Source organism: Mastacembelus armatus, chromosome 9 (assembly GCF_900324485.2).
Source record: "Mastacembelus armatus chromosome 9, fMasArm1.2, whole genome shotgun sequence".
Classification (NCBI taxonomy): domain Eukaryota; kingdom Metazoa; phylum Chordata; class Actinopteri; order Synbranchiformes; family Mastacembelidae; genus Mastacembelus; species Mastacembelus armatus.
Window position 1 is genome coordinate 18,696,319 of NC_046641.1, and position 17,267 is coordinate 18,713,585.

At 42.1% G+C, this 17,267-nt stretch overlaps 1 protein-coding gene across 2 annotated transcripts in view; it reads right to left on the bottom strand.

The window, feature by feature from the left end:
* The window catches only part of znrf3 (zinc and ring finger 3), a 57,549-nt gene that overhangs the window by 6,851 nt on the left and 33,431 nt on the right, over positions 1-17,267 (bottom strand). Inside the window, exons 3-5 of one of the 2 annotated variants that reach the window (XM_026321927.1) lie at positions 4,217-4,291; positions 1,966-2,097; positions 947-1,054 (exon numbers count right to left, since the gene is read on the bottom strand). In XM_026321927.1, the coding sequence (XP_026177712.1) occupies positions 947-1,054; positions 1,966-2,097; positions 4,217-4,291 (315 nt within the window). Of the gene's footprint in view, positions 1-946; positions 1,058-1,965; positions 2,098-4,216; positions 4,292-17,267 lie in introns of both variants that reach the window. The other variant, XM_026321926.1, reaches the window with a different exon arrangement.

A 17,267-nucleotide genomic window follows, 5' to 3' on the forward strand; every position in this document is an offset into this window, starting at 1 on the left:
ATGGTGACATAAATTGGCACATTCAGAACTGCTTATTAAGACTAAACCTAATGACTCACATGTGTATCCGCCTTTGTGATTTATAGTAGTCACTGCCTGAATTGCAGATGCGTCACTTGTGTACAAGCAAGAGTTATTTATGCTCAGGCTTAACTAAACTAGGGTCTCCCAAGGGTGTTTCTTCTTTTACGCTGCCTCACAACTCAGATAATTGTAGCCTTTTTAGGCTACAATTATCAGGAAACATGTGCATACGCTGGTCAGCAAACAGCCATGAACACTGGCATGAAAGTCATTCTGGTGTGGCCAAAACCTTGAGGAACCCTTCACAAAAATGCGATCAACTTAACCGAGACGGCTCTGAAATGAAATTTTTTCCACTGTTTACAGCTTAATTACAGCAAAAGTGTTAATGCTGTACAATGTATTAGTATTTAGTCCACAAGCAATTCATGAATTTTTCACATTGCAGGAAGGAAAACGCTGTTACGTGTGACAAATATGCCCCTGGCTTGAGCTGTTCTCTTAATTAACCACCACAGGAAGCCATGGCCAAGTCATCCACAGCTGTGACACACACACACACCCACACAGGTGTACTGGCAGGATTACATTTGGCTAAACGGGTGCCGCTACAGGTTTTCTGCTCTGTCATCTGTGTGTTTAGCTCCGGCATCCACCCTCTCATCAGTGTTAATTAAATGCTAATCCTGATTCGTGCACCCCACGTAAACCTTCACTGAGAGCTTTTTGTCAACAAATGAAAGGAATCAATCAGCAGCAGAACTACTGTTGCCTGATTCAAAGCCTCCAGCTCCTAGCAAAGTCATGTACACTGGAAAAACAGTTTTGGGTGTGTTTTGTGCAAAGAGCTGTGCAAAAGTTTGGTCCTATGAGGCTGGGATAATTACTAATGCTTCTAAGTTTCTCAGTCCTTCACACTAACCTGACTTCTCCTTTGCTTGAGTTTGATCTTGATGAGCAGAATGAGGCAAACCAGCGACACGACCACAAAGAAAGCCAGGAAGATGCCCATGTCAAAATATTCTGTGGGCTGCTGTGGAGAAGGAGGGTAGGAGAAAAACAAATTTGTTAAATAACAAAGACTCACATGCAGCTGGTTAAAAGGGCCATTAAAGAGGTGATTTTGTCGGAAAACAGCTGCATTTACTGACAGGTCAAGGCATTTGAGCATAGTTTTGCTCAGCAGACCTGAGCACTCAGGGATGTTGCTCATTCTCTCCTCATTATGCAAATGAAATTAAAAATGTGATCTTTATGCATAATTTGCTGGTGCTGTCTAGAATAGGCACATGGCTGATTATTCATGCAAGTCAGTTCATTTCTGTCAGAATCAACATCGTTTGGGTTTTGAACCACTGATCAGGCAAAATAAGACATTGAAAAGCAAATTTCCTTCACTACTTAAATGATTAATCTGAAAAAAGTGATCATTGGTTGTAGCCCTGGATGGTTAAAGACAGGATTTTAACACTCTTCTTGAAAGCAGGATGCAAAGTACAAATACAAGCCCACAGCACTGAGTCTGTCTCAAACTGCTGAAAAAGGCCAGATTCTTTTATTCTTTGTCAGAAAATCTTCTCTTATCAGCCCTTTCTCTTGGGCTTTCATTATGTCAAGTTATTTGACCTCAAAGTGTGTTAGTCTCTTATCAAATATTCCAAGCAAACAAACAGCTCTTTGAATGGCTGATATTCATCTCTCGCAGGGCTGCGAAAAAGTCCTCGGCCTCAGGGCAGCAGAGAGCAGAGAAGAAAGGGAAAGGGTCAGATTTCACAGCTGGAATTTTCATTTGTCTTCACATCTAAAACTTCTCAGCGCCGTGTAGTGCTGGGCCTCACAAACATGTTCACCTCTTACCCACACTCCTCACATGTGCCTCGGATTTGTCACACACACACACGCGCGCGCGCACACACACACACAGCTATACTGAGTTCTTACCCTTGGGGGTCTGTGCTGAATCCGAGCGCGAGCCACTTTCTGCTTGTTGACGATGTTCATCAGCTTCACAGCATCGTTGCCCTTCACGTAAACCACCGGCCGCTTCAGAGGATCCTCAGCAATCTGATTGAGCTGATGAGAGGAGACAGAAAAATGTATCATACAGATGTGTTCCAACAGAACATATATCTCCTTATGTCTCAGGTCAATAATGGTCTTTGGTTGAAGATTGGTGAGATTAGAAGCCTCAGCCTTCAGCGCTTCAATTTTGACCATTTTCTTTAAAAACATGTCTTGTCTGCGACCTCCAACTTCATGTACACTACAGTCGAAAGATTTGGAATAACTTTCCCATTCAGTTTAAGGGAAAGGCTTTAGACTGGTAGTTCAAGTGCAATATTGGTTCACTGTAGTCCCATGTTAGATTTCAGATGCTTTATTAAAATATTCAAATGTACCATACAAAGCTGGAATGGATCTTTGAAGTATAAACAAAAGATAAATGTGTAAAAACAAAAAAAGTCTCTGAGTAAAGGACCATAGGAAATGCAAATAAGAAATTAATTAAAAATCAGCAAGAAATCTTAGGATTTGGGGCTTTGTTTCTATCAACCATGCAGAAAGTTAGTTTATTACAGCTTGGAGTCACAGTTTATCTAAATATTAAAATCTGCAAATCACCCATTGGTGGAGTTGCTCAGAATTAACTGTCTCATGCAGGGTGTGATGACTGCTACATCTTAAGACGACATAAAGCACAAAGTTTGGGAAGTGCTGCCAATGTTAACTGTCTGAATAAGAAAAAAGGCAAAGGAATAAGTTCTTTCACCAACTGGGGAAAATGGCCAATAGGCTCAAGACATGGAAACTGTGGTCTCAGTTTGCCAGTGGGAGCAGGAGGAAACAGTCAATGAATAGTATGTTCTGGCTTTCAAGTCAGTCGACATACTCCTTTACTCCTCCTCTTGCTCCCTCTTCTCCACTCTCGTCTGCTGGTTGGAATCTGTAATTTGAAAAGCCCAAGGGAAATGCCGAGGATATTCACATTTCTATTTCTTCTGCTGTCGTCATACTCCCCAGTGAAATACTGTATGCTCTGGTTTAAAAGTATAGATGTTGAAAGTTTTGATGTCCTGCTCCTGCTGAGAAATGACTCCACTGAGAGCCTAGTTTGACCTTTGGTAAACAATAATAAAAAGTACAACCATAAAGGAAACCAAAAGAAATTCAAAATAGAATAGAAATTTGAACAACATGTTTCATTGTTTAAAGAAAGTTAATCACGAACTTTACTCCTCTCACAACAAACCCACCAAAGGTTTTCAGGCACAAGCAGCACATGGACTCACATAAACAGAGAAAAAGAAGGTCAAGTACATTAACTTTATAAAGCTTCTGTCCTAAATTTGGCCCCGGGACCTCAATTCTCCCTAAGCTCCTCCTCCCTGCCCCACGGCCTTGTGGGTCCTGTCTTTGCTGATTGGGCCACTCCGACTGGAAAAGCCTCTCGGGGGAATTTAACACAGCCGCCCAGCGCTGCCTTTCATGTGGTCTCTGCGCAATCCCTTTTATCTCTCAGCTTCGAGCTTTACGACCCAGCGGCAGAGAAGAAGAGGCAAAGAGGGAGGGAAAAAAAAGCCTGCAAGTCCAGGCCTGGCGTGGCGAGGATGAATACCACAGGAGAATTCTTGCGACAAAGGTGCTCAGAGGAGCAGCTCGTGTATTATACCTCTTAACGGCAAAGCACAGGAGCCAGAAAGCCTGGAAGAGGGAGGAATGTAAGTGTCAGGGTGTGTGTGACAAGAAATACACTGTTCTCACTACAGTGTACATGTGCTCCCTCACATGTACACTCAAAGGCTGATCCATAGACTTGGGGGATGAGGTAATGTGTGCTACCTGTGCAATTATGAGCTCAACAGAGTTTGGGCATGGTCTAGTGAAAGTTGAACCTGGATATCCATTTTCAGTGCTCTGTGAGCGCAGCACAGTCCTCCAAACACAAATTAGAGAGCTCAAAGGCCCAGAATGGTTGAATGAGCATGGCTGATCCACACGCTTTTGAACAGAACTAAAGATAGAAAGATCATTGTTTGTACATACAGCACAAACACATTGAAAGTCAGAAGGGCAGGGCATGCTGCTAAGCTTTATTCAGAGGTGAAAAGCGGAGCATCTTTGACAGACAGATTAGACCGTTTCAGTGTTGTTGAGAGTCTGAATGCCCCGGTAATTTCAGGTGTGTACAAACCTGGTCAATAGCATCTGGATTCTCTGACACGTCAAAGATGACGGCTGTGGCTCCCCGCTGCACTGCTCTCTTCGCCTGCAAACACAGACCAAAGCGATCATTAGATAGTTTTACCATTGGTGAAAAGAAAACGTCAGAAAATGTATAATCACATTGTCAACTGCACTTCAAACTGTGTGATTTTCACATTTAACCTCAGGCCACTAGAGGGAGTTCTCTGCCCGAGTAACTCCACACAGATCATAGGCAAAAGAAAGCAGACAGAAAACCAACAGGTGAGAAGTAAACAAGGCATTGATTGCACCTGCTAGGATCCACGTTTCGCTTCATGATGTCATTCTGAGTAAATGTGCAGCACAATAAGCTAAAAATCTGTCTGTCTCAATCACTGTGCACACACAGCTCAATGTGATGCATCTCTGGGTGACGCAGAGCTGAATTTGAAGTGGATTCTGGTGTACACATTGAAGAAAGCTGAATAAAGTTATAAAGAATTTCAAACTGCTAAAAATGTGCGCTGCTTTCATGTGAGAATAGACTAAGTCTTAGCACAAAGGCCGTTTGAAGGCATCTGCTAAAGGCAAAAGATAAAGGAAATGCTTGGATCTGCAGAACCCTAAGTATCTCCTCACAGAATCCAAATTGGCTTCCCCTCCTCAGAAAGACAAAAAGTTCCTTTATCTTAACTCCTGCCTTCCTCTACAACCCGTTCTCACCCTGCTTGATTCACGGTGCCCTATTTAGACAACGTTTTGATGTCTGCACTACATGATCTGAAAGAGTGCGGCTGGGATCATATCCTGGTATTATCAAGTGCCCTTGGGTTCCTGCCAGTGCTCTTCATAACTGCAGGAAAGGGGGGGTGGTGAAGATCAAAGTGACAACGTACAGTGCTGAGACTCTGCTGGACAGTGTCAGCTCTCCGGTCTGCAGGCAGAGGAGAGGAGAGGAGAGGAGAGGAGAGGAGAGGAGAGGAGAGGAGAGGAGAGGAGAGGAGAGGAGAGGAGAGGAGAGGAGAGGAGAGGAGAGGAGAGGAAGACAGCAGGAGAGGAGAGAGGGAGATGTTTTTTTTGTTTTCTTTTTCTAAGGTAACAACACTCAGTAGAGCGATGCTGATCAAGTTCCTGCATCTTTTCATTCAAAAAGGGGATTTTGAAATCAACACAACAGCTTCAATGCTCCGTGTCTGAGCTCTGTTTGATTCCTGCTGCTTTAAACATGATTTCAAAGTGTTGAGTTCACAACTTTGTGGCATCTAAAGTAACTTAAATTGCTTTTGCAACTAATTGTGACATTATGGTGGATTCCCTTTTCCATAAGTTGCTCGGGTTATTTTCCCTCCTTCTTGTGTGTATTATGTCTTCAGTAAGAGGTTAATGATTAAATATAGCTGTCTAAGAAGTTGCATGTGTAGCTGAAGTCAGTCTGGACTCAACTTAATGAGTGCACAGCAGTTCAGTTGTTTAAAGTACAGAGGATTTGCATTCTCTATAACTCAAACTATAACTTCCTTTTTTAGAACAAGCAACACACACAGAGACACACAGAGACACACAGAGACACACAGAGACACACAGAGACACACAGAGACACACAGAGACACACAGAGACACACAGACACACGTGGGCCAGCCTGGATCTCCTTCACTGCAGCTCCTGTACCTTTGCTGGGATAACTGCAGCATGGACACGTCACAGCAGAGGGAAAACAAAAGGCCTTTGATATAAGGCCACACTCGATGAATTCAACAGAAGGTAAGTCAACTTCAGGAAAATATAAACACTCCATGACTCGGTGCACAGGCTCCGTCTCAATTAGAGCTCCCTTTGCTTCAATCCAGACAAGATGTTTATGAATCTGGCTTTCACAGCTTATTAAAGACTAATTAACACTGCAAACTGATTTGATCTTTGATTTCCCAGCAGTGAATGAAAACCGTATCAAGAAAAGAAACATTAAAACAGTGACACATTATAAAGACAAGCTTCCAACTTTCTCTTTCAACTTGTCTCTTTTACATAAACTAACATCGCTCCTTTCATTCTGTTTTCACATTTGTACTTGGAAAGTTCAAAAGCGAGCAGAGCGCTTTTTCCCTCTCACCCAGTTTTCTCTCAGCTCCACACTGGCAGGCTCCAGCCCCCATTAATTCAGCACAAGTCTGCTCCTTTGATGTTAGCTCACCCAGTTAATAATTAATAGCTCTTGGTAAGACGCTTTGAGAAGAAAGATCTCCCTCCTAAAGAATCTCCACTTGGGCAGGCCTGCGCTGCAGTGCAGGGACTTGTCTGACGACAACAAAAATGCACCCACAGGCAAACTGGCTGTGTTAAAAACATGACACATATCCTTCCCAAAAAACTACAACCTCAACACCAAAGGAAGGACAAATACGTCTTACTTCGCAACTATTTTTTTGCCAGGACACCTTCCTGTTGCTAAAAACTAACACTGACTGAAACTGGCTACAGAACTTGCTTACAGAAGATGCTGCAAACTCTCACAGCGGTGAATAAAGCTTTCATTGATTCAAGTCTCAATAAGACTGAAGAGGAATTGTAAGAAGGGCTATTTATTAAGCTTATCGGGGGGAAGTTGACAGAAGGTGACATTTTGATCTTCTGGTTTATGATTAAAGATAAGATTAAGACACAGATGGTTTCATTTAAGGATTCCAATATTTTAAGAACGAATGATAAGTCACCAAGAAGATTCAAACATAGTTTGTTATTCAGCCAAGTAGCAGTATAGAGATTAAAGGGAAAATCGATCAATACTACGTAAATACTCCTAAGTACTGTACTTTCAACTAAGTTCTTTTTCTTTATGGCTATTTTATGCCAGTTTACATATTTACTTCAATAATTTAGAGGGAAACTTTGTATTTCTTACATCATGAATGTGTTTTACAACTATAGTTAAGGGATTTACAGAAAAAAAGCTAAGATAAACTATATTCGTTTATCTTATCCTCCAGATAAGCTATATCACAGCTTATCATTAGCATTTTAATCCTCTGATTCCAACCACTTCGGCATGTGTAAAAAAAAGTTCAGAGTCTAGTTGTTACATTTCAGATGTTTGGGAGTCACTAGCAGCTTCTGAGTTCACACATAACTGCTTCAAAGTTCTTGGTTTTATGTGGCCTCACATGAATCTGAGGTTCTGGGGGTGTCCTGGGTTGAACATGTAAGTTACATGCTCTGCTCAATAATGTTGGCAATTTGTTTTCACATATTGTTTTTTTTTTTTAATGTCCTGGTAACTCAAAGACACATTGTAAAGGGACCATGCAGAAAAGCTTCACCTCCATTATGTCTAAAGTCAAATCAGTCTAAAGTGAATCTGAGTTGTAACAATTATGCTTCAGTTTCCACTGAAATCAAGATGATTGAAATTGACATCAGAAGATGTTTGCATAATTTTGAGTCTTTCCCCTGTAGTGGCACTGAATGTGTCAGGGGCATGCAGCAGTATAGCCAAGTCTCATTCACAATGTGCCAGCTGTCTGACAGCTTCATCATTTTTACAACCCAACAAATACAAATAATCCAATATGTATCTCAAAAAGTCTAATATCTGATAAAAGTTGAAAAAAAAAAATTAATTTAATTTGTGTAGCAGAATGTTGTTTTTTCTTCTTTTCTCTCCCATTAATCCTCATTTCCACATCATAATGGAGATAAACCGGATTAAGACAGGTGAAATTATACAAAAGGCGCACTGATAATAGTTCCTCAAAGTTGAAACATCACCAGTAATCCTCATAATTTGTGCTTGATTAATCAACCATGTTAATCTGAACACTCCACCTTTTTAGATTGCGACAAGTTTGGAAAGTAACATTTTGTAATATTCCAGCGGCATCCAGCAAGTGACAAACAGGAGGAGCAGCCAAATGGGATGAAGACACCGCATCTCTGCTTGAAATTTTACAAAAAGTACCTGCGAATCTTTCCCTCAAAGCTGAGACGTGATATGTGGTTCACGACATGAGTCGCTGATCAGTCATCCATGCTCAGAAATTGGCTAAACTTTCAACTGTGCACTGTGGGTGGGGTGGGGGTTCGCAGGTACTTCTTAATACTGCTGGCTAAACAAACTTCCCACTGGCTCGCAGGCATGAGAATTAGTGTACAATCCTCACTGAGTGAACAAAAACCGCAGCAGAAACTACTGAGAAGCCAGTCTAGACACAGGAAAATGAAAGCTATGTTTAGGATCCCAAAGTAAGGCTGCCAGCTTGTAAGATCTGAGGAAGAGAAATTTTCACTCGTCTAGAAAGAGACTTTTCTCAGCGAAGCACTCGCTCCATCACTCACACGGCCAACGATTATCAAATTAACACACAAACACCCACAGTCACAAATATGAGCAGAAATGTATAAAAACACTTTTACACAAAAAGCAACACTCCTGCATTACACCTGCAACATCTGGCTCACGCAGTGGTTCCTGTATCACATCACTCCCTCTTTCATTTTTTTCATTCTTCTCCTCTGCTTTCCTCCTTTCCCTTTCCTCCTCCTCTTCATGCTTTCCTTTCCCTTGCTCTCTCTGCACTGCTATAATTAAGGCAATTAAGTCTTCAGAAGACTCTCCACTGCTCTTATGCTGTAATTTCATGTTGCCTCCTGGCTTTACAGTTTATTAAAAGATAAAGGCATACTTTTCTCCCATGGTTTTCTTATATGTGGTCGCCCCTTTTTATCTCCCTCCTTACTCTCTCTTAGAGCAGCCGTGTTTGCCAAGACATTATTTACATTCAACTAAAATAAAATCAAAGTTTTCAATGTGGCTACGCATCATCTGATTGGAAGCCTGTGCAGCCCAGAGGGGGAAAAAAATGAAAACTATGTTTGAAGCAACTCTTCCGCATTTATTCTGCTGTACATACTGTACACTTGCACATGAAGTCATTGGTATTATCTTGACATTTTAATTACAACAGGATTTAATCATTTTCCACTCCCCACCATCTTCCTCATCTCCCACTGTTTGATGCTAAAAATGAACTGACTGTTAATCTGTCATGACTTGTTATTCTGTTTACAGATACCTGACATAATCTTATTGGCTGGGTGACATGTAGTCAACTGGTTTGCCTCTCCTTTCGTTCTGAATTTGCTATCTGTTATGTCATGACAACTGCAAAATAAAGACTTTCCTGTTCCCACAGACACAAACGCTATCCTGGAACGATTTACAGCACAAGGGCAGAGGATTTTTTTTTTTTGAACTCAAATAACCCTGTTGAGTTTAATCCTGCCAATAACTTGTTTTCATGAATCCCATTCCACTCATGTTGAAGGTTTAGACTATTGGCCATGAAATTTCACTGCTACATTGCAGATAAAAAGAGGTAAAACATTCTCTGACTGAGTGAGACTTGGACTTCTAATCAGGTGATCGTTCATTTTCTCCCTCTACCTTGCTAAACTTTAAACTCTCTCATATCACTCATTAATATTCATTTGAATGCCGTTAAGTCCCCGGCTGGGGCATTTTCCCAGGAGTCCTGGGACATCTGAGGCACCACTTTTCCAGCTGCATAATAAATGTTTAGGAAGCAGATGAAAATCCACTTATGTGTCACAGCAGTGGAGGACAGGGATTGTCAAGGCTCCTTGAGCTCCTCTCAACTTCACCGTCTTCCTACAAACAGACAGTTTACCTAACATAAACAAAGAGGGGAAGGAATCACTTGAAGTGCTCAGTGAGCCCAGTGATGATCATTAATGTAAAACTGCAGAAAAGCAGCAAACAGTTTTTGTCTCTAATAGGGAGCTGGTGATCTCACATCACTTTAAAAGACCACATTTGTCACATGGGACGTTCATCCTAATCTAAAAGCTGCACAAATCATAGACATATACATTTAGATGCCACATTAGGGCTCCTACTTCTTCTTCACCCCTTCCTCTCCTTTTCTGTCTCTGCCTCAGTGCACAGTGTGGGGTGGCCATTCAGCCATCATTGCATAACAAGAATTATACAAGTGAACCGTGCTATCACAGCATGTGTGAGAGGGGGCACCTCTGAGAAAGCCTGCCTGTGGAACAAAGAGCCGGCCCCGTTAAAGAGTCGAGACAGAGTGAGAGGTCTCCCTCATCACAAGATCCATGCAGAGCCTCTTTCCCATACACACTTTATCTACCTCCTGTCCCCTTCCAAGTCCTGAGACCGATACTTGCTGCAAATGTTACCAAAAATACAAATTTATGGCACAAGGATGGCTATCACACCTCAAACCATTTTTGTAGTGTCAAAAACTAGAGGAATCAAAAGTATTGAGTCAAAAGTCAAATGTTGCCATTGAATAATCAGGTCAAATTCATACTCTTCACTACTTTGAATTATTTTAGGAAAAGTCCTTTGAGCATGTTTTCCAAAAGTTTTGGGGAGTGACAGACGCCCGACTGTCACAAAAAAAAAAATCTTTCAGCACAAAAAAGAAAAACAATGTTTTGGCATAAAAACTTTGTCAGGGAAACAAAGTGATATGTGTTGTGAAACATTTAAATACGTGTCATCATGTGGCCATGATGAAGGATTTCTGAGGTAACACTGGTTTTTATGGACTAACAAGACAATTTCATAATTTTCCATCAAGCTCCGAGTTGAATTTGACCTTCATTTCTACCTTTCTTCCCTTTTCCATAATGCTACTGGTGAAAAAATAGAGCAGTAGGACATTACTTCTTCTTATGTGTGTTTTATGAAGATGTGATAAATAAAAAACAAGGGACAATGCTCATTATAATATGTGAGGGTTTTATCTCCAAATATACATGTTTATCTTGGTTGTTGTGCACCACAGGGAGCACTTCCTGACTTTCTCCAGTTTGATGTATTGTGGCGTCAGTTGCATACACTTCCATCAACATATTTACTCAGACCGCCGCTAAACAAGACGCCTTTTAGTCTTCTCTCATCGCACTGCCCACTGCTCCAAATGTTGGAGCCAGAGGAATGGACAACCACTAATTAAATTTCCTCCACTTCTCCTCTCTGTCTGTCCCAAGTTGTTTTCTTACCAGTTTTGGGCTCTGGCCCTTTGTGATTCACAGGAAAATAAACAAGATTTCCGGCGATGGACAAGAATGCCACTTTTTAAGTGCTTCTTCTCAATCTAGTGAATAAACAGGAGTTGTTTAGATGGAAGTGACAGGACGTCATGATTAGAAATGATCAGTGACAAAAAAATAGGACTTAATGTTTGTTGATATAATGATAAGGGAGGATAAAACTATGTAACATAAACTCTAATATTAGATTTTTGAAGGTTGAAGAAACTTTTCCTGCTGCTGAAAACTGAATTATATTTGAATTAAACTGTGAACTATATTTTTCATGAGAAGAGAGCTGTCAGATGAGTGGAGGGAAGACAAAGTTGGGAGCAAGTAAAGACAAGTGAAACACTGGATTTCTGCTTGTCTGCTGCAAGTCTCATAATGGATCAAATCTGAAGTGTTTTTTTCATCCCTTGTGCATACAGACGACACTGCTAACAATGTGGGAGATGAAATCATGATTATTACGTTGAATACAGCAGTATGCTGTGTTTTTTAACACTTCAGTGGGAGTTTGTAATTTCCTCTGTGGCTTTAATGTCATGTGCTATGTCAATATCAATAAGTATCAATAATTTCTGAAGCACCATTGACTCCACATAACTGTGGAGGCAGAGCCAGTAAATCAATGATGTTTTAAAGAAAACCACTGCAGCTGCCTGATTTACTCAGCTGGTCTTTGCCTACAATAAAACTAAGAAAGCCAACAAAGGCTTTTATGCCAAACTTAGCAGGGTTAGCCGATGGCTAACACTACACAGACTGTGTACTAGCTAACTGTTTAACCCTAATTAAGGGTTAACTGGCATTTCAGAATCTGACATTAACAGCAGCATAATAGTGTTTGTGGTTCTCTTAACCCTGGGTGCTCCATTGTGAACATGCACTATAATCCAAATGTAGTGATTTAAGTCAAGTTGAGGCATCTCACTAAACGGCCACTTCTCTCCTACCCTTAATTCATCTGCAGTCATACGGTTTTACTCTAATCTCTTTGCCTTGAAGCTGCTTTAGTGGACCATGTCCCTGCTTGCATGAAAGAGAAGTTGCTGTTGTTGCCGCTCTCTCTATCCTGCTGCTTGTGGAGGGTGTTGCTGCTGCCTGCTGATTTCTTTCCCTGCCCAAACAAGGCAGAGCAGGTCAGGACTCGGCCCTATAGCCCCCGCTTTGCCTCCTTTTTTACCGTACCTCTGGTCTCCCAGCCTTGTATGCTCTGGGCCTGTAGAGAAAGCTGACGTTTGGTTGCTAATTTAATTTCATCTATGGTTTCTCTGAAAGGCGATGAACCATTCACAGACAGTGTTGCTCTTTTGATAATATCCAACACTATCAAACTTGAAATAGACAGAAATTCTTTGCTCTTTGATGAGAGAATGAAGGAGATGCAAAAACAGTAGTCTAAAATAGTATCAAGACTTCCATGACATTGCTGCACTCACAATGGACAGTTTAGAAATAAAGCATCAAAACAGATGCAGAAGAACTCGAGATACTGTATCATCTTTCTTTCTTGCCAGAACCTGCTGCCCACATCACCCACAATCCAACCTGACCGCTGGCAATTTGGTTGGACATTTGGGTGTGTTATGCTAATAGCGGCTCATGCATCCTTGAGCCACTAGCCTCAAGCAGAGATGTATCGTGAGCTACACGTCTGGCAAGCTCACTTTTTTCTCTCTCAACACCACAACCCCCAGATGTTTTTCATTTCCAAACTTATAGTCTTCAGCCCCATCTGACACTGACTCAAGTAACATCACTTACACTATTTTTCGCTAGGACTAGATTTGACCTTAAACATGTAAAAATAAAACAGTCTGTTAAGGACTAATCACTTTCTTTGTGTTGAACTGGACACAAAAAAAGGAAAACGGCCAAAAAAAAAAAAAAAAAAAAAGCAGGAAAACAATTAATCTGTGAAATGGTGAAATGTTGTCCTTCTCTTCACCAAACACAACAAGCACCTTTTTCCTTTTGCTGTGTCCAAGATAACATCAAGGCAGGAAACAGCCGTTGCTGTAAATAGGATTTGAACAAAGCATGGCAGCGAGATGGAGTCGTCAAACTGGTCAACAAATAGGACCAGTTCATAACCACCTGCTTTCCTACGGTTTTCACCCCTGCATCTATTTATCTATATGCAAAGTATTTAAAACTTTTCCCTTAACCACAGGAGGTGCATTCCCATTCTTCACCTCCTCCATGTTTCTCTTTCTCTTCTTCCATTACCTCACTGTCTCAGATCATGGGCAGCTCCAGTGTCGCCCTTGTACGCACACGCACACACACGCACACACCATTTCTCCATCTCCTTGCCTCCCTGGCAGAGCATGAAAGAAAATTTAAACCACAAGAGCAGGATGCCATTTTCACCCCCGCTAACTCTCCAGTAGAGGAATCATCTGCAGCGGGACAGGCATCAGATTAGCCATGTGGGACCAGGGGGCTTCAGTTTCCAGCTTCTGTGCCAGGCCGTGGGCTATGAGCCTCAAAGTCAACATGGCCCTGACTAACACAGCAGGGCGCAGGACACAAGTATTCTCACGCACACAAGTACATTCCCCTAGAAGTCAACAGGCTTAGACAGAGATGAAGGGAGAAAAGACAGGGCTTTGGTTGACGTGGGTGGATGTCTGGTCCTATCTTTTCTAAGATTTACTTTTTCCACGGCTCATCTTTTGATCCAGTGCCGCCCCATCTTTTCTAGGTGCTGTCTGACAGATAGGAGAGCTTTAGCTGTGGCTGGTGTCTGACATTCATATAACAAGTGTGATTAAGAAACAAAAAAAAAAAAAAAAAAAAAAAAAAAAAAAAAAAATCAATGTAATGGTGTGGTGAGGGAAAATAAAAAGAAACAACACTTTGCAGGTGCTAACTGCCTTTTTTCTCTTTCCTCTCACTTCCCTTCTTTCTCAGTTTTCTTCCCTCGCCTTCTCTCTCTCCCTCCATCTCTCTCTTCTTAAGACCCCAGGGCTCCTTTCTTCTCTCTTTAAATAGGGGCCTGAGCTGTGAAGTCTAATAATGGTCATTTGGCCTCCCATTGAAAGCGGGGTAATTCGGCCCAGGGACGGCTCACTTTGAGCCACATGACACAAGGAGCTTCCCAGTGACCATGGAAACAAGCGCAGTGGGATCCTGGGCGCCTCCGAGCGCCGTGAAACGTGGTGAAGCTGTGATTTAGGAGAGGCGCTTTTTTCTGGCAGGGGGGTTGGGGATCGAAGTAGGAAGGTGGGTGAGGGTTCCAATACAGCTTGAGAGATGGGGGGTAAGAGACATATGAAATACAGAGAGCGAGAAAGAGAGAGAGAGAGAGACCCCTGCCTGGTCACAGTGGAAACCTCTCCCGACACCCCGCCAGGAAGAGCGGCCAAGATAATATCAGCAAGTTGAGGCGTACACAAACATGAAAGGAGAGCCCAAGAGGCAGTCTCTGAGTACTCCACGATTCACAGTATTTTTTTTCTCCTCTCTGTGCTGCTCCTCCTCTTTTTTTTTTTAAGTTTCCCTTTCTCTTTGCCTCCATGATGCTTTGTTCGTCGCAAAAGGGCAGGTGGAAAGGAAAGTGAAGCTTTTTAACGCATTCACAAGACCAGTTAGACTGTGTGTTAGTTTATTTCAGTCCTTTCACTTTTCTTTTTTTTTTTTTTTCAAGCTTATGATTTGATTGTGAATCCAAGTGATACTTGTATTAAAAAGACTTTTGATTGAGTGTTGTATGATTCATTTTGTGGATGCTTTTCAAATCACATGTAATCTCACTTAGTACTGACAGAGCGAAAAACTTTTTTGTGGTAAAAATGTGTGAGAAAAAAAAAAAACCAAAAAAAAAAAAAACCTTCACATATTTTCTAGAAGCTTTTAATTTGGAAAAAAACATAGTTCCATCTTCCAGTGGAAAGGAAGTGAAGTGAAAGCTGAGTTTGCCATACCAAAGCAGAGAACAATATGAAGTTATTATGACACCACCCTCCATTATACTTCAAGCTGCAGCTGCCAGTGTTAGCTGTCATGATTTAAACAACCAGAAATTGACTTTCAATTTGCTGCACTCCACTGAACAAAAGTGTACCTCATTACTTTCTGCACAAGCATGGGGGAAAACTGTCTTATCAATATCCTGCACCTTCTCAGCTCCTCTATGAAAAGATTTCTTTTAAGAACTTTGAAGAAAAAGCAAGCTTCATCTGTACCGAACAAAAGCCACTGTTGTAAATCAATCGCGATTGTTACTTCACTGCAATTTAACAACACACTCCGAAGTCTGCAGAATGTAAAACCATGGCAATTGTCTTTTTTTCTGTTATCAAGGCTCTCTGCTCAATGCCCCTGCAGAGATAAAGAACAAGCATGAAACAGAGAAGTAGTGAGAAGAGAGCAATGAGAGCAGCACAGTGAGTCATTCTACTGTCTGCATCAAAACACAAGCTGATCTGCCAGCCGTCTAGTTCTTTTTATCCAGACTGATGAACAACGGATGAGCTAATGCATGCACAGCAACAAATACACCCACTGATCAGACACTATTCCTACATATGAAGGCCAACATGCTGTATTAGAAGAGGCCAAAATGCAGCCATTTCAGTCCAGCGATGAAGCTTTTTTTTTTTTTTTTTTTTTTACAACAAGCCCTGCGGCATGACACCTTACTGACACTGCTGTGGCCTCTGGACGACCTCTTGCACACACCTGAGTGTGCAGGGCAGCTACCCCGGCCCTAAGCTCAGAGCCAGTCACCCGCAATATCACACTTATCTGTCTGTTGCCATTTCTTTCCTTTTTATGCTGGTCTCTCTCTTCTTCCGACACACACTGACCCCATCCTTGTAGCTGTTGTGTATTTTCTATATCCCATCATTCCTGTCTCTCTCACACACACACACACACACACACACACACACACACACACACACACACACACACACACACACACACACACACACACACACACACACACACACACACACACACACACGCTACACCCTCTCTGCAGCTCTGGCTGAGATGCCAGACACAGTTAGAGTCCAAAAGCCACTTAGCACTAAGACGCAGCAGCTGTTTGCTCTGGACTGCTGTCCCATATTGCCAACATAAGGGCCACAGTAGAAAAAGACAGAAACACACTTCTCTGCCCGCTCAAATTGTTCCATGGCAACTGTGGTTTTAGGATTGTGTTTGTATGTGTGTCAAAGACACTGCTTCCCACACAGGATACACTTTTTATGGTTGTGTGCCTCTGGCAAAAACTTTAAAGAAGCTAGCTTTATTTCTGGGAGGACATGTCAATAAAGATCTTGAAAATTTTCTTGTTGCCCTAGTTATTTTTAAGTGCTTTGTAGTGGCCGGTCTCTCGCCAGTTGTGCTCCGCTGCGATGAAATGTTGTCTTTGGCTGGTGTTTAAGGTGGAACTGATCATGGTTCAGAGACGAGTTGGTCAAGGGCAGTGCCAGGCCACACACAACAAGCACATACCAGGGAGTTTTACATGCTATGCCAGCCAAGAGGCTTGCTCTACACAAGCTGCTGGGCTGTGTGGGAGGATGGGTCACATTTTTCTGCTGTACCAAGTGATACACAAATCCCAGCCACCCACTTACCAAACCAGACACATTTGCCTTCGTCATCTCATTGAGAAGTCAAAGCCCCCACCCTCTTTCCCTTCCCTCTGTCCTCTAACTCCCACTCCTCTCTCTATCCACCACCACACCAGTCCTCTGCCCTTCCTCCCCTGGTTTCCTAGGTTGGGTGCTGATGTCATGAGAGCCCGGGCAGGATAAAAGTGGAAGGGCCAGCATGCTAAGGCCCCATGTGGCTGCGGCCCTTAAAAGAAGAGATATTTCACTGGCACAGTGACAAAGACCCCGACCAGCTTGGGCTACCAATGAAAGCAAGCGGCACGATTTTAGGTTCTAGAAGAGCTGCCAAAAATTGCAGTGTATGTGTGTGAAAGACTGCACGGGGAAGATAGGAGGAAATGACA